Source organism: Delphinapterus leucas, chromosome 6 (assembly GCF_059928025.1).
Source record: "Delphinapterus leucas isolate spDelLeu-1000000601 "Yukka" chromosome 6, BTC_Dleu_Yukka2, whole genome shotgun sequence".
In the NCBI taxonomy this organism is placed as follows: Eukaryota; Metazoa; Chordata; class Mammalia; order Artiodactyla; family Monodontidae; genus Delphinapterus; species Delphinapterus leucas.
The window spans coordinates 71,528,623-71,546,835 of NC_143134.1; the positions used below are offsets into that span (position 1 = coordinate 71,528,623).

Sequence of the window (18,213 nt, forward strand, 5' to 3'; positions counted from 1 at the left end):
TACATGTAAAAGTATGAGATTAGATCACTCCCTAACACCATACACAAAAATAAGCTCAAAATGGATTAAAGACCTAAATGTAAGGCCAGAAACTATCAAACTCTTAGAGGAAAACATAGGCAGAACACTCTTTGACATAAATCACAGCAAGATCTTTTCTGACCCACCTCCCAGAGTAATGGAAATAAAAACAAAAATAAACAAATGGGACCTAATGAAACTTCAAAGCTTTTGCACAGCAAAGGAAACCATAAACAAGACCAAAAGACAACCCTCAGAATGGGAGAAAATATTTGCAAATGAAGCAACTGACAAAGGATTAATCTCCAAAATTTACAAGCAGCTCATGCAGCTCAATAACAAAAAAACAAACAACCCAATCCAAAAATGGGCAGAAGACCTAAATAGACATTTCTCCAAAGAAGATATACAGAATGCCAACAAACACATGAAAGAATGCTCAACATCATTAATCATTAGAGAAATGCAAATCAAAACTACAATGAGATATCATCTCACACCAGTCAGAATGGCCATCATCAAAAAATCTAGAAACAATAAATGCTGGAGAGGGTGTGGAGAAAAGGGAACCCTCTTGCACTGCTGGTGGGAATGTGAATTGGTTCAGCCACTATGGAGAATAGTATGGAGGTTCCTTAAAAAACTACAAATAGAATTACCATATGACCCAGCAATCCCACTGCTGGGCATATACCCTGAGAAAACCAAAATTCAAAAAGAGTCATGTACCTAAATGTTCATTGCACCTCTATTTACAATAGCCCGGAGATGGAAACAACCTAAGTGCCCATCATCGGATGAATGGATAAAGAAGATGTGGCACGTATATACAATGGAATATTACTCAGCCTTAAAAGAAACGAAATTGAGTTATTTGTAATGAGATGGATAGACCTAGAGTCTGTCATACAGAGTGAAGTAAGTCAGAAAGAAAAAGACAAATACTGTATGCTAACACATATATATGGAATTTAAGAAAAAGAAATGTCATGAAGAACCTAGGGGTAAGACAGGAATAAAGACGCAGACCTACTGGAGAACGGACTTGAGGATATGGGGAGGGGGAAGGGTGAGCTTTGACAGGGCGAGAGAGAGTCATGGACATATACACACTAACAAACGTAGTAAGGTAGATAGCTAGTGGGAAGCAGCCGCATGGCACAGGGATATTAGCTCGGTGCTTTGTGACAGCCTGGAGGGGTGGGAGAGGGAGAGTGGGAGGGAGGGAGACGCAAGAGGGAAGACATATGGGAACATATGTATATGTATAACTGATTCACTTTGTTATAAAGCAGAAACTAACACACCATTGTAAAGCAATTATACCCCAATAAAGATGTTAAAAAAAAAAAGGAAAAAAGAAAAAAAAAAGGAAAGATAGCATGATAAAGTGTGTTTGGCTATCATTTTCCTTAGCTTCAGTGATTTCATGGTGCTTAGAAATTGAAGGGAAGCAGTTGATATTTTAAGTTGCAGACTTGCTGTCCACTGAGTTTTGCAATGGACCCCTGGGGATATGGGATCACAGACTCAAATGCCTACAGAGCCCAGGCAGGTCATGGAAGTGCATGAAGTGAGCTGGTTGCAAATAAGAAAGAATGGTGGCAGCTGTGGTGAACTGGAAATCTCGTATTCATTCAAAAGGTGGCAGCAGCTACTTCCCTCATGTGATTGTTGCCACAGAGCGAGTCAGACCCAGGGATTTCATGCTGTGCAATTTTAGCCAGAAATTCACATTTCTTGTGAGATTTACTTTTCTGATTTTTAAGACATATGATGGCCAGGTTTAAAAGTGCCTGTAGGCTGGATTTAGCCTCTGCTCAGTCATTTTGCACACAGTGGACCAGCTGTATAACTGTGAAAGAGGAAACAGGGGAAAAGCAAAGAGATTGAGCTAAGAAGACACATGCACATCCATGCTTTTAACCAGTTACAGGTTCATGTCATTGGGAAAACCATAGTAGGTGCATTTTGCTTTCTAAAAATGAAGGCAAGATTAATTTCCTATAAGTATTGTATGTAGTATTACTGTTAAATCCATATTTGAATGGAAAGAGAGCTAGATCTTAAAAGTTGTATTGCAAAACCAAAAGGTGCTACTTTTCATCTGAAATTGTTTTTTTTTTTTAATGTAACTTGAAATCTCAAGTCTGCCAGGTATAAAGTCCTTTCTTTCCTTTGCCTTGCAACAGGTACAGAATTTCTCAGCCGAGTTTATGGGTATTTATGTCTCATTTGTCTACAGATAATATATAAAGAGAAGGCCCAGAGAGATTTTTGTATCTAGTTATTACGCTAAGTTTTCACTTGGCAAAGTGAAGTGCCCCAAACATTATGTACTGAAGGTACAGTCTGCTATTTCAAATTTTTAAGTTTCATGTTGGGTTACAGTAATGCTTACCTAAAGTTAACTGTTTTGGGAATGTAGGGAGTATGGCATAGGCAGCTGTAAAAATGTTGGTTTAAGTTGTTAAACATCATTTTAAAAACTGTGTAAATCTAATCAAGTTGGAAATGTGCCTGATGCCACCTGTTTGGTGCTCACCTGTGCTGCTTTGCTTGCTGGGAGGCATGCAGAGGCCTTGGGAAGCCATGAGAGCTAATTGAATAATGGCTCGGGCAGCCGCATAAGTAAATTAGTCCCTCTGTTGAATATATGCTAAATGCTCCAGAAGGTGCATTCTGGCCTCACTTAGTGAACTGAGGTACCATTTGTCTTTCTGCAAGTCTGTTGACCTTCAGATGACTAGGTGGTTTTGTGGAATTCAGTCTTGATCCTAAGTAGTGCACATATGGGAGGGTCTTCACTGAAATTGGTTCAAAAATAATGGTAGAAATGAGCCCAGTTGCAAAGAGACTGATTCACCTCTAAGGTAGAGAAAAGTATGGTGTAGATTTAAAAAAAAAAAACACTTGAAATGAGTACAACATAAAAATATATAAAATTGTTAGTAAAAGCGAAAACCAAACCAAACCCAAACCAAAAAAACTCTTAAACCTGAGTCAACTGGCAATGAGTAAGCAAAAACAAAGAAACAAAAAAAATTCTTGTGAAGTGGGAGATTTCTGTTCTAGTCAAGGCTACCTACATAGAGTAGCTCAGGACAAATGTCATAAGGAAATGTCTCATGACATTTAGGACAGAGAAACAGAGTATCCTGAAACCATGTGGGGAAACAGGTATTATCTGTGTGGTCTTCCCCATCTGCATCTTTCTGTGTCCTTATCTCTCTCAACTGCCTATTCCTCTTGTACGGTCACTGCCTGGCTACCTCCCCTAAGACTACATCATCTTGTAGCCAGGGTGATTCAGTGATTTATCATCCCAACCAGGACTCTTTGAGTGTGAGAGGGAATGCGATCAGTAATCTGTCCAGGATGGCAGACATAAATTGGAATGTCCCAGGTAAACCAAGATGTAGGATCACTCCTCTTTGGAGCCCCAGAGCCTATCCTGTTTACTAGTATCTGGGTCTTTTGGTCCAGGCTGAGTGACCCGTTAGTCAGCAGCTCATTCTTAACTAATCTGCTGGACAAGATATAGGATCTAATAGTGCAAACAGAACATCAGGAGTTATGAGCAGGGCCGGAAACTCTTAGGGAGTATGGACAGGAAAATAGAGCTGGTAGCTGCCCCAGAGTCAGGGATTCAGCATGTTATAGGACCAGAAATGTTAGATCAGTTGCTTTGTAGTAGCCTTTCACACAGCAGTGTGCTCTGGGAGCAAAAGCTGGGTTTAAGCTTGAATTTCCACCTCTTGCCAACAAAAGAGTTTTCACTGATATCCTTTCCTTAGAATTTTGTTCCTGCTTTGGCTTAGTGACTTATCCCTCTGTCCAGGGCTGACCCCTGATCCTTCTGCTTATTGGAAACCACACAGTTCTCAGATCTTGGTCTTGCCTTGCTGATGGGTGGAGTGTCAGGGCAAGTGTGCTAGGATCCCACAGGGATCAGGCAGCTGGCTCAATATTCAGACAAATGAGACAAATGAGCAAACTGTCCTTACTTTCATAAATGGTGAAGCTCACTATTTTACTAATGTCTTGGTCACTGCTGGTCATCTCAGAAAGTGTTTAAATTGGTTAAAGACATGCATGTAGATTGCCTCTGACATTTGACAAGATTTGTAATCCAGTTATTTTGCATAAGATTCTTAATATTTAGAGATGTGACAGATATACAGAATACTCCCAAATAGCCCTTCCCAGTGCTTTGTATTAATGTTTTGTTTGTACAAAAATAATTTTAGTTAAGTATTACATAGGCTGTGAATTATAGGTTTGGTTGCTAATTGTAAGGCTTTGAGAGGAGAGCAAAGCCAAATAAATACATTTGATTTCTTAGAGCTTATAAACATATTTATTTTAAGAGAGGTTGATTGGCAATTGCTTTTAAGAAATGCTAACAAATTTATTTTAAAGAGGAGACAAAAGCACTAGCTTGAAGTTTGGGGAAGCTGTCCATTTTTCTAGTTTTCTCATGTGTACAATAGAAACCTACAGTGTCTTATAGTAATGCTATCTATGGTGGGCACTCAGAGGACCTACTTTATGTCTCATCACTTCCCAAAGGCTCTGCCCTCTAACTACCATCACATTGGAGACTAGGTGTGATTTTTCGGGGGGGACAGACGTTGTCTATGGTAATGCTCACTGGAGGTTCCAAAATAAGATGCAGTAATAGTAACCCATCTTCTCTTCTTCAGTTCTCCAAACTAGAGGGAGAGACTTTTGGTAAGAGGAGTGAAGGGATCTTTAAATCCAGCAGGTGATTATGCCTTTGGAAAACATTTTAGCAAGGAGTACATTTTTTTTTTTTTTTTTGGATGGAGGAGACTTTTGATCTGCAGGCACCATTTGTTTGAAAGATGCCATTAATTCTGTAGAGCCAGGATGACTCCCAGAGGAGAGTAAAGAAAGGCCAGCTGTTGAGAACATAATAAAATTTAAGTGGATGGGCTTCCCTGGTGGCGCAGTGGTTGAGAGTCCGCCTGCCGATGCAGGGGACATGGGTTTGTGCCCCGGTCCGGGAGGATCCCACATGCCGCGGAGCGGCTGGGCCCATGAGCCGTGGCCGCTTGGGCCTGCACATCCGGAGCCTGTGCTCCACAACGGGAGAGGCCACAGCAGTGAGAGGCCTGCGTACCGCAAAAAAAAAAAAAAAAAAAAAAAAAAATTAAATGGTATTCACATTTGCATATTGTCTCCTTTAACTGCTTAGAGCAGAAAAGGTGGGAGGATATGGCTCCGAACCACTGCTCTGGAATAAGGAGATCCCTGTGGGGTATTTCCCAGGGGTCTGAGGGCAGAGTAGATAAGGATAGGGAAACACCCTCAATTGCTAGTAAAAGCCAAGTACCTCGGACACAGCATGGATTATGAGTAAAATGGGAACTCCTTTCAAAGGACACGTTTATCCGCACTGTTTCTGAAGAGAATGGCCTGGTGGAACTGGCATTGTAACTACTCTGGCTGTAAGCCATCGTGTTTTGTCATTTCTCAGCACAATACATAGATGTACTTTTCTCTATCATATAGATATTAACCAAGGACATGACAGTTCCATGCCTCAGCCATGATTCTAACTATTCCACTTTGATTCTCAGACTTGACTTAGGTTCTTTCTTGACAAACCATTACTTTCAATTTTAGCATGTAGTTATACTCAAGGATCAGTTAAAGACTACTCAGACACAGCCTTTCCTTTCTGTTCTGTTAATCCTAAAAGACCAGATTGAAGGGATCTGTTTTTGTTTGCTTGCTTCTCTTAAATAGCTACTATTTACAAGTGATACTGTCTGTGGTGCTTGCCGTACAGAGTTTATTTACCAAGATGTAGCATCTTTCTGTGCCAGGAAAGGGTAATACCTGTCTGGCTGCCTCAGCTGTTCTGGCCACATGTCCCCAAATTATACTGGAAAATCCACAACTGACAATATGATAAGCATGGTATGGATTTTTTTAAAAAGTCAGACTGTAGACATTATTGCAGAGCTGCTTTTGGACTATCTTGAATAATTTACACATAACCCATCTTAATTCTTCTAGTCCATCAGCTCAAATTTGCCAGATTAAGGTCTTTTTACTGGGGAGGAAGTAAAAGGTATCTATTCTCCTATAGTCAGTATACAAAAAAGGGAACAAAACTGACCACGTGCCCCCATTCAATTCTGCTTCTCCTGGTTTCATGGTCCTTAGAATCAAGGGTTTATTTTCTCCTATTTATTCCCTAATCAGAGGTGTGTGAACTTAAGTATTTGGGCCCAGTTGGCAGTGAAAGTTTAATTAATCAAAAAGTTCTAGTTAGGTATCACTGGCAGAATCAATTATCTTTGGTTATGATGCAATTTAAGTCAAAATCTATTCACCGTCTGAATGCCTAAATGTCAGTATTACTGTTCTTTTCTTCTTTTTTTAATGAAGAGGAACATAATATTCACATTAAAAAGTTTCCATACCTTCTTCATTCCTGCTCCCAAAGTTGGATACATGCAAATTGAATTTCAGGAAATTTCCTATAGAGATATATTCTGTGTGTGTTTCCAGAGAAACGCATAGCAGTCTCAGGTATAGGTGGGAACTGATTAGATCATAAGGGTGGAGCCCTCATGAATGAGATTAGCGTCCTTACAAAAGAGACCCCAGGGAGCTCCTTTGCTCCTTCTACCACGTGAGGACACAGACACAAGTCTGTAGTCTGCATCTCAGAAGAGAACCCTCACCAGAACCTGACCGTGCTGGCACCCTGATCTCAGACTTCCAGCCTCCAGAACAGTTTTTAAGGACAACTTTTATTGCTACCAGAGGCTTTTATCATCAATACATGGTTCTGACTGCAATACCTTCTTCAGGCTGCACAGGGAGCTCAGGACCCAGAAGTCATTAAGAGAAATACAGGTAGGCTGGGGAGGCAGGGGGATTAACTTTTATCAAGAAAATCCTGATAGTTTAACATAAAACTAGGGTACTGAATTCAGTTATTACATGTTACAGACCCAAATCATAGAGCTGCCCCAACATCTAGACAGTCTCTCCTGATTATAAATGAGTGAACTGAACAGTTCATTTATAATCATAATAAATTTATAATCAAAATAAATTTCTGTTATTTATAAGTCACCCTGTCTGTGCCACTCTGTTATAGCAACCCAAACGGACTAAGACAGTGTCTTTAGTGGCTACCAGAGTCCTTTCTTCTGGAGACTGAGGAAAGGGGAGAAATAAACAATTAAATTTATTTTCCTTTTTAAAATGTGATTTTTTTTCTATCTTTATACATCAGGTGGAAACACAGACATTTCTTTTATTTACACACAGTAATTTAAGCATTAAAATAAAGGTAAGGGTGACTTGTGAAGAGAACATTCTCTTGGCAGCCGTCGTGACAGAATTCACAATAGTCAAGAGTTAATTGATGTTGATTCCTGGACTTGCCAGTATCTGACTTCTAATTTGCTAAATCCCATAAATACATCCCAAACTGGTCAAACTAGAGACCCTGATTTTTGGTTTATCAAATGTGGTCCCTGTGCCAGGATTACAGAGTGGTGATTATAGTGTGTATAATGTAATACAATTGGATTTTTTAAAAATAGCAAACACAGAGCCAATACATCCAAACTAGTATTGATTTTGGAAGGCTATTTATGTATTGCATGAATGCTGGTGTAACACAAAACTTCTTTGGAGCTTCTCTTTCACCTTTTGCTTTGAAGACAATTGGTGAGGTGCACAAGCAGACTATCCTTATTACTTTATCAAAATTTTGCTTTTAAACCCAAAATGGTACTTTGCAACTCACCACACATCCTATTCACTAAATTAGGCAGCCATTACTTTTGGCTGTATTAAAGGTACAGTTTCCCCCAAAGGATAGAGCCTTGAAACTGTAGAGAATATTCAAAAGACTATTTATTGCACAAGTGAGTTTACCATAGGCTTTGAAAGCCCAAACAGCTGAGATGCCCAGGACTCAAAGAACTCACAGAGGGGTAACACAAGCCACTGCTGGCAATCTCTGAGAACTCAGAGGGAATTGGAGAGGTGCCAGGAGACTAGAGCTGGGTAAATAGTATCCAGTATCATCTTTGTTTTTCAGTGTATCCGAGAATTTATTGTATTTTATTTTACTTTATTATTCCTTTTTTTGTTGAGGACATTTAAGTTCTCTGTTAGCAAAGTTCAATTATATAGGGACTTCCCTGGTGGCGCAGTGGTTAAGAATTTGCCTGCCAATGCAAGGGACACAGGTTCGATCCCTGGTCTGGGAAGATTCCACATGCCATGGAGCAACGAAGCCCGTGTGCCACAGCTACTGACTCTGTGCTCTAGAGTCTGTGATCCACAACTGCAGAGCCCGTGCGACACAACTAGTGAAGCTCGCGCACTCTAGGGCCCCCGTGCCACAACTACTGAGGTTGTGTGCTGCAGCTGCTGAAGCCTGTGCGCCTAGAGCTCGTGCTCTGCAACAAGAGAAGCCACTGCAGTGAGAAGCCCGCACACCTCGATGAAGAGTAGCCCCTGTTTGCTGCAACTAGAGAAAGCCTGCGCACAGCAACGAAGACCCAATGCAGCCAAAAAAAATTTTTTTTCAATTATATAATACATGTTAACAACTGTAGTCACCACGTTATACATTAGGTCCTCAGGCCTTATTCATTTTATAGTTGAAAATTTGTACCCCTTTACCAACCTCTCCCTATTTTCCCCACCCCTTAGCTCCTGGCAACCACTTTTCTACTGTCTCTTTCTCTAAGTTTGACTTTTTTAAAAAAAGGTTTCCAAATATAAGTGATATCATATAGTATTTGTCTTCCTCTTTCTGACTTATTTCACTTAGCATAATACCATCAAGGTCCATCCGTGGTGTTGCAAGTGGCAGGTTTTCCATTTTTCTCGTGGCTGAATGATATTCATATATATATATATCATATCTTCTTAATCCATTCATCTATTGACAGATGAATTGAAACAATTTCACCAAGTTCATTTATCATTTCCCCAAATTTATTGAATTCACATTTTCAACCTGTTACTGGGTGGCTGTTATGTTAGCACTATGTTCTGAAGACTAGAGATAAATAAGGCTTGACACCGTGCCCCCAAACCATGCCCTGAAAGAGTTTGATATAGAGAGAGAGATGGACACTTTAAACATTGAGAAATTGGGTAAAATGTGAAATAAGATGGTAAGCTGAGAGCATGAGATGAGAGCACAGGTTCTGGTCCCTAGCTACACATGAAAACTAACTGGAGGCTTTTGAAAAAAATAGAGATGCCTTCTCCCCACTACCAGAACATTGAATTTCTCAGTATAGGTGGAGGGTCCAACGTCTACATTAAAAAATTCTTCCTAGAGAAGAATTCTGGTTTGTAGCCAAGTGTTGAGGCCCCCTGTGTTGCAGCAGTTCATTCTGCCTATGGGTGTTGTAGAACACAGCAGTGAAGAAATGCTCATTGAACTGAATCTTGGAGAATGAATAGGAGTTTCATGTCAGAAGGTAATCCAAACAGAAGAGACGGACAGGGGTTTCAAAGTCAAGAAGCCAGGCCAGGCCCAGGTTGAACTGGGAATGTGTAAGCGCTTCAGCAGCACGGTGGGCGCGTAAGGGTGTAGTGCAGGTCTTATGTGTGCAGGAAATGGGGGCGAGGAGGGCGCGCACACAGGGGTGGACAGACGTGAGGGACTGGAGCTCATGGTGAATCCAGACTGGGTGGGCGTTAGGGATCCCACGTGGGCTGTAGGAGAGAGACCCGGTCACAGCACCAGCAGTGGAGAGGAGAGACGCCAGGCAGCGAGGACCACTGGGCAGGACTTTGAGAGACATTTCTAAGGCGGAAGTCACAGAATTTGGCCACTGTGCATGCTGTGTTATCTATTAGCGATATCACTTCTGGTATTCTCTGAGCCTTCACTTCTGTATTTTTTTCCTCACACAGTAGAAAGCATTCCCTTGTATACACATATCCCCAGTTATTTTACCTTTTCTCTATACACTTAGGGAATACTAAATATGAAAACAAAGAAAACTTGTCACTATAATGATAGAATGAGATTTTATATATATACTCTCTTATATACATATATATTTTGTATTCACATATATTTTATTTTTCATATCATCAACAATCACCTTCCTCAGAGCACATACTGAGAATAAGCCTATGAACTTTGTTAGCACCGTACCAGGAGAATTCAGTGAGCCCGGACTCTGCCTGTGTTCCCTTATGGTCTCAAACTTGACATTTCTGAATGCAAATATGTCTGACAAGTGTAAATAAGGGTGTCACACCTCAGAGTAGTACCCATTCCCACCTCGCCGTTCCTTATCATGCGTGTGGTCAGAGGTGAACACGCCGTTTTCATCTTCTAATAGCTTCTCAGTTGGAATTTTGTGAAGAGTGCAGTAGTGAGTGCCGTGGTTTCCAAGATGTAGAAATGGATCTGCTTTCTTCTCCTTGCAGAATTCAGCGCATTTTCAAATACCTTGAAAAGATGCCGGCATGAGGAAAAGGAATACTCAGTGTTCAGCCAGCGGACAGAAGAGGCGTCTGCCGTACAGTACTTCCAGGTCAGGGGAGCGGTCCCAGGTGGAGCTGAGTCGTTTCAGAGTGACACACACCTGTGAATATACCTGGGCGAGGCGGTGGGTGGAGAAGAGAGTGCAGCGGTGTTTTCTTTTTCTTCTGCCGCGCTGTGCGGCATGTGGGATCTTAGTTCCCCGACCAGGGATCCGAACGCATGCTCCCTGCCTTGCAAGCGGGGAGTCTTAACCACTGGACCGCCAGGGAAGTCCCGAGAGTGCAGCGGTTTTTACTGTGTGGTCCTCTGACCAGCAGCACCAGCATCACCTGGATTGGGATCTTGTCTCTGTCACTTAGCGAGTTGTCAGGACTCGGGCTCAGTTTCCTCAGCTGAGGAACATACTTCATTTGTTGTGGTGATTTAATTTGATTAGAGGATGTATGTGAAACACTTAGCATGGTGCCTGGCACATAGAAAACTCTACCAAATGGTGGCCATTACAATGATGGTATTTATTACTCACTGTCGATGCTCATGGATTTATATGTACCACGTCACCCAACCGGCTTGCCTCAGGATCACCACCGTCACTGCCTTCTACCCCACCCCACCCTCTCCTGGGATTTCTATCCAAGGCCCATCTTTCTCTCTAGGCTGATGGGACTCATCAGGGCCGTCCCTTTTGGCCCTGGCCCCTTTCTCTCTCACTTACCTCTGTTATTCTTGATCTGTGCTCTCTCAGCCTCTGCTTTGGGAGGGGGGACCCTGGGCACCAATCTGGTCAAGATCTAGGTCTGAATCCGCTGTATGGATCAAAGTTCTGAGGTCTCCTTAGAGTTGTGGGCCTTACAAATGGGGCCAGTGTGGACAGGCCCTGGGTGTCCCAGCGCCTCGGCCCCCCGCTGTGTTAGACCAAGCCCGCCTTGACCCAGGTGGCTGTAAGAGCCAAGTACCCTTGAAGGTCCTGCCTCGTGGCGTGTTTACCCTCCCTGTCCTTCTCTCTCCCTTACAGTTTTATGGCTGCCTTTCCCAGCAGCAGAACATGATGCAAGATTTTGTGAGGACAGCCACCTACCACAGAGCCATCCTCCAGAACCACACTGACTTTAGAGATAAGGTAATGGTGGCGGCAGGTTATTAATCTCAAACCATTTGAAGAAGCCTTGTCAAAAACTAGGCTGAGCATTCAGCTTCGATAGAATTACCATACGACCCAGAAATTCCACTTCTGACTGTATACCTAACTAACTGAAAGAATTAAAAGCAGGTGTTGAGGTAACTATTGGTACGTGAATGTTCATGACAGCACTATTCACAGTAGCCAACACGTGGGAGCTTTCCAAATGCCCATCAACTGACCAATAGATAAACAAAATGTGGTATATCCATTTGATGGAATATTATGAATATTGTTTATATTGATATTATTCATAAAAAGAATGTAATGCTGATGCACGCTGCAATGTGGATGAACCATGAAAACATATGCAGTGAAAGAAGCCAGCTACAAAAGCACATATGATTCCATTTATAGGAAACATTCAGAATAGAAATCCATAGCGAGAAGGCAGACTAGTGGTTCCCAGGGGCTGGGGGGGGGGACTTGGTGGGTACAGGCTTGCCTTTTGGGGTGATGAAAATGTCTCGACAGAGGTAATAGTTGCATAACATAGTAAATGTACCAAAACCCGCTGCATTGTACCCTTTAAAATGGTTGATGGTTAATTTTATGTTATGTGAATTTTACCTCAGTAAAGAAATTAAGTTTTGAGAGCCAGGAACTCAAGAGACTAAATGCACTATGCTTTGGGGCACAGGACAGGTTAGGAGCTGTATTGCTACATAATGAATAGCCCTTATTGTGTCACTTTATTTCAGTTTTTTTTTTATGGACTCCACAAGTGCCTGCATTTATTTCCTTCACAACATGGATCCGAATGGTGAACGATTGCTAACACTCTGTGCAGGTGTTGTCCCTTATTTTCCTACCTGTTAAACAGCCGAGGTGTTCAAGATACTATACAGCTCATCTCAGAAACAGGATCACTGGTCAGTGAATCAGCAGTCATGGGGTCTAGTTTCATATTTTCCCATTTAAGTAGCTCTGTGATCTTAGGCAAACACTAGATTTCTCTGGGCCTCACAGTCTCTTCTATTGCCATAGTAATTGTAGACCTGTGGCCTTTGAGATTTGCAGCATTAATTCCCCAGGAGGAATGTGGTAGAACATTGAAATAAGGATCCCAGTCCCTGCATCCACACCCATTTGTGAAGTTGTACAGCTGCTCCTTTCATGAAGAGATAGTTTAGTTTTTTATTCCTTATCTCTGTGCAATCCTTGGGATGTACTTTGATCAACAGAATGTGATAGAGGTGACGTTGTGTGAGTTTCAGAGCCTAGGCCTTCATGAGCCTTGTGGCTTCTGGGCTCACCCTGGTGGAACCCTGAGACCACCATACTGTGACGAAGCCCTGTCTAGCCTGCTGGGGGTTGGGAGGTCACTTGGAGGAGTGAGGCAGTCCAGTCAATAGCCAACACCAACTGCCAGGCCAATCACTGAGGCCAGCCTGGACCTTCCTGTCCAACCAGCCCTCCAGCTGAATGCAGGAACATGAATGAGTCTAGGCAAGACCAACCGAGAAACTGCCCAACCCTCTCACAGAGCTGGGAGAAATAATACATTGGTTCTCGTTCAAACCACTAAATTGTGTTGTGGTTTATGATGCTGAAATAGTTAATTAAAGTAGAGAGAAGACACACGAAAAAATAGTGATAAATAGGCCCCCAGCTAGAAGTTGATTTGCTCGTGGGTTGCTTTCTGCTGTCATGTCCATTCTGCTATAGAGCCGTCAGAGAATTCTTAATTTTGGTTATATTTTTTCAATTCCAGAATTTCCATTTGGCTTTTCTTTATGTCATACATTTCTTGACTGAGACTATTTATTTTTCCCTTGATTTCAGTAGTGTTCATGATTGCTGCTTGGAGCTTTATTATAATAGCTACTTGAAGGTTTTTGCCAGATAATTGTAACATCTGTGTCACTGCTGTGTTTGCTTCAGTTGTTTATCTATTCCCAGGGAATTGATATTTTCCTGAGTCTTCCTATGCCAAGGAATTTTAAATTGTTTTCCATACATTTTGAATATTATGAGACTCTGGGTCTTGTTTAAAGCCTATGGAGAGAGTTAATATTTCTGATTTAGGATGGATTCAACCTGGTTAGGTTCGGACTGCATGTTCCATGCCACTAGTTGATTTTCCAAGGGCTCTGGTTCCCGTGTCATTTCACTTTTCAGAGCCTTAGCAGTGCAGCTGGGCTCTGTTCCATGTGCATGTCACTGGATGGTCAGTCTGGCACCTAGGCAGAGTTCTCAGAGTTTTGATGTGCTAATGATCAGGTCCATGCATGTATAGTTTGAGGGGTGAGTACAGGAATTTATTTTAAAAAATACTTTATGGGGTTTCTTTGCCCAGTTCCTTCCACTCCATGATCTCCCTGATACTTTCTGGTTCCCTGGGACCCCTTTTGAGTCTCTGGACAAAAAGCTCACTCTGCCGTGCACGTCTCGCCTAGGTATCGCCAAGCAGAGAGAGGACAAAGAGAGGGGAAAAAAGCAGTGGGGCTTGGCCCCAGTTTTTGGGAACTATGGCACCATTGAAGGCAGAGAGAGTTTCCTCTGTCTCATAGTTTGGGCTGATGTGATGCTACGACCCCCACAAGGTTTCTGGGGGCTGGAGCATAGAAGAAGGGAGGAAAGGGATGGAAAAGAAAGGGAGGGGGGCAAGGAAGAGGAGGAGAGGGGAGGGGAGAGGAAAAGAAAAAAGAAGAGCAAGGGAAGAACAATTTCCACACTCTCTTTGAACATTCGGAGTTCCCCTTCTCGCAGCTGGAGCCGGAACAGAGGACACCTCCCGCAGCTCTCTTGCCCGCACCCTGGTGTCCATTTCTGGTGTGTTGAGTTCAGGCCACGGGTGAGGGTAAGGGGGTATGGATCAGTAGTATTTCAGGTTCTGATCCTCTTTCCCAGTCTCCCTGCTACCATTGACTTTTCAGAGGCTTCAAGTAGCTGCTCCATGCATTCCGTCCAGGTTTTATAGCTGTATTCAGTGGGAGAGTCAGGGTAAAGTGGGCTTTCTCCTGCTTACGCAAAACTGGACATTTTCAAAAAGCCAAATGTAGGTACTCTGGTGGATGAGTGTGTTGGTAAGAGAAAAAGATAAGGCCAGAAATGGCCATGCTTGACCAAAGGGTCTCATATGTCTTGAGGTACCAGGACCCTTGCTTTGCCAGTGGGGCATTCCTGGTGAACAGTGAGGAAGTAATAAGCATTCCTAATGAAGATGACCAGGTTATGGTAGGTAGGCAAGGTGAGGATGGAGGGGAAAAGCTTGTTTCTTTTGACACCTTACCTGGTGTTCAAGGCTGTGGATAAGCAGTCTTACTGACCTAAGTCTTACAGGTTTCTCATCAATTAAAATAATTCAACTCTCAACTGTTGATTGTAATACTTTTATTTGGGGAAATTTCTCTCCTTCTGAAATTGCTTAGCTTTTTTTTTTTTTTAAGTTTTTTTTGATGTGGACCAATTTTTTAAAGTCTTTATTGAATTTGTTACAATATTGCTTCTTTTTTTTTTTTTTTTTAATGTTTTGGTGTTTTGGCCACAAGGCATGTGGGATCTTAGCTCCCCGAGGGATCGAACCCACACCCCCTACATTGGAAGGCCAAGTCTCAACAACTGGGCCGCCAAGGAAGTCCCGAAATTGCTTAGTTTTAATCTATAATCTATTTTCTATTTTCTATATTATCTATAATCTGTTTTTAATTCTGGTTGTAGCTTCTAAAGACCACTCCCCCAAATTACTTGCATTTGATGAGTTTTTCACAGAGTTTCATATAGATTTTGTCGTTCATCTGTAAAAACAAAGACATTGGACCAGATCATCTCTAAGGTCACTCCCACCTCTAAACTCATTTGATTCTACAAAATACCTTTTTCCTGCCAGCCTGAAATGGGTTTTTCTGCCAATGAAATAAAATAGGCATCCATCTGTTGGGGTTTATGAAGGTGATAATTAATCACATGACTGATAATTAATTATATCCCTTTTCCCCTCTGAGTTCTGAACCAGTTTAGAAATAGACACAGATGTCAGGTAGAAATCACACTATCAGCTTTATTTTTGGTAATGCTGTTTGCAGAATGGGGCTTGGGCCTGTATCCACATAAGGCTTCCTACCCCTTTTTTCCCCCTCAAACTGAACTTTTCCTCTCACTGGTATGCTGAACATGTGGTCTCCCCAGACAAGTCCACAGCCTGCCCAGCAAGCTTCCACCTGGGGGACTCAAGAGCACATGCTTGGGTGGAGGATCGGCAGGCTGGCCCTTTCCAAGTACCAGCACTATGCAAGCTCAAACCATTTTCCAGCATCACCAGCCAGATAAGTCACTCCTATTAGGAGATAAAAAGAGGAAGGGGAGATGACCTCTCTTGCTTCTAGTACTGCCCACTCCTGGGAGTAAGTATCTCCTCCCCACTGGAAACTGAAGGAACAAATTGTGTCAGTTTTAATGTCCCAGGAATCCCCTCAGTCCTAGACAGACTAGGATAGTTGGTCACACTAACTCCAAATCTATCAAATCCACCACAAATCCAAAATGTTTAAAACTCCTTTTCTGTTTGCTTCATCATACAGAAGACCCTCCTTGAATGACCCCTCAGTCCATGGAGGATGCTACCTTTTTACTAAGCTCTTGTGTTCTTTCTCATTGAAATTGGTTACCTAAAAGGGCATGGGTTTAGAATGATCAATACCAATGGCTATTATTTATCGAGCAACTCAGGTATCTGCAAGCACCATGCTGAGAGCTTTCCATACAGTGTCTGTCTCAGTTCAGGCTGCTATAACAAAAATACCATAGACAGTGTGTCTTAAACAACAAACACTGATTTCTCATAGTCCAAGATCAATGTGCCTGTAGAGCTGGTGTCTGGTGAAGGTTCATTTCCTGGCTTATAGACAGCAGTCTTCTCGCTGTATCCCCACATGGCTGAGAGAGAGAGGAAGCAAGCTCTCCTCTGTTTCTTCTTATAAGGGCACTCATCCCATCATGAGGGCTCCACCCTTGTGACCTAATTACTTCCCAAAGGCCACATACTCAAATACCATCACATTGGGGATTGGGGTTTCAACGTGTGGATTTTGGAGGGCACAAAAATTCAGTCTATAGCAGTTTCCTTTGATCTTCATTACAACTTTATTAGATAAAGACTAATATTTTTGCCATTTTAGAGATGAGAGAACTGAGACCTGGGAATGTTGATAATTTACCTGATTTTATACAACTGATAACTGAGAAAGCCAGAATTTGAACCCAGTTAACCTTACTTTAGAGCCCATGCACATAACCTGTGAAAGGCACTGCCATGGGAAGGTGGGTTTAAATTGCCAAGAGAGACTTGTGTTTCGCTGGGCTTAAGGGTGGAGTGAAAACATTGTGATTACTTAAACATCCCCATGCAGGTATGAGGCAGCATTGCACTGTGGTTATGTGCATGAGTTCTGGAGCCAGAGAGCTGAGTTCAAACTCCAGCTTGGCCACCTGCTGTGCATGTGCCATAGACCTTTATCCTGTGTGCCTTGAGGTCTTGAACAGGTTATCTAAAGTCTCTGGGCTTCAATTTCCTTATCTGTGAGCATAGCAGCTACCTCCTAGAGTCCTTGCAGGATCAAGATGATACAATGCATAGGAAGTGCTTAGTATACTGCCTAAAATATCAGCTCAGTCCATAATAGCAAGTATTATTATTATTGATGGTCTTGGGGATGGTGCTATAGTTTCTACCGCTGCAATAATTTTAAATCTTTCAAATCTTGATTTCTTCATTCTGCCTCCTCCATGCAGTTTTAATGAAAATCCTCTCTTGGCCAGGGCACTGCTGGCTGAGAACCCCATTTGGAATCTATCCAGGAAACTGAGGCTGCTGGAACCCACCCCCTCCCCCTCCTCAGAGTTTCTGTTAATTGCCATATGGCTATTTTTAGTTTCTTTTGCATGTGCACTTGGAACAAGCAGGGAAAGTCCATCCTGCTGAGGGTACTGGGTTGTGTGAGCCGCAGGGTTTTAATTTGGAAATGTTTTGACACTTCATTTGTCAGGGCACCAGTTGCTGGAAACTTGTGAGAGTAAGCAGGAGCCGGGAGCTTATTATTTTTTTAAAATCAGCATTTTCACTAAAGGAGAGAATTCCCAGTGGCAAGAGCTGCTTAGTGCATCCAGAAGTGAGGGTTGGCTTAGGCAGAAGGGATTCAGGGATTTGAAAGCTTAAAAGAAAACATAAATAACTACAACAAACATGCAAAGCAACCTGTTCAGATTGTCAGCTGATACTCAGATTTGCAGAGCCTGAGCTTCCGGCTCTTCCAGTTTGAGTTTTCTTTGGTGTGGACTTATCGTCAGTTTGGTCGAATGTCCTTGAGTCCATCTCTGATCCTGCTCTGAAATTCTCTGACCTTAAAACACTGCTACTGCTTTATTTGGTTAACCTGGCACACTAATGAGGCCCAACCTTAATCACTGATGGAATCAAGGCTGTAACACAGGCCTGCCGGGTAGTCGTGCTGGCATGTGTTAAAACAGGTCTTGCTTCCTGAAAAAAATT

General features: G+C 42.3%; 1 protein-coding gene across 4 annotated transcripts in view; it reads left to right on the forward strand.

Moving 5' to 3' along the window:
- LOC111174638 (histone-arginine methyltransferase CARM1-like) overlaps positions 1 to 18,213 on the forward strand; it is a 286,474-nt gene that overhangs the window by 152,948 nt on the left and 115,313 nt on the right. For all 4 annotated transcript variants that reach the window (XM_089913251.1, XM_022573594.2, XM_089913253.1 and 1 more), the window contains exons 3-4: positions 10,486 to 10,592; positions 11,559 to 11,663. In XM_089913251.1, coding sequence (XP_089769377.1) covers positions 10,486 to 10,592; positions 11,559 to 11,663 — 212 coding nt within the window. The remainder of the gene's footprint in view (positions 1 to 10,485; positions 10,593 to 11,558; positions 11,664 to 18,213) is intronic.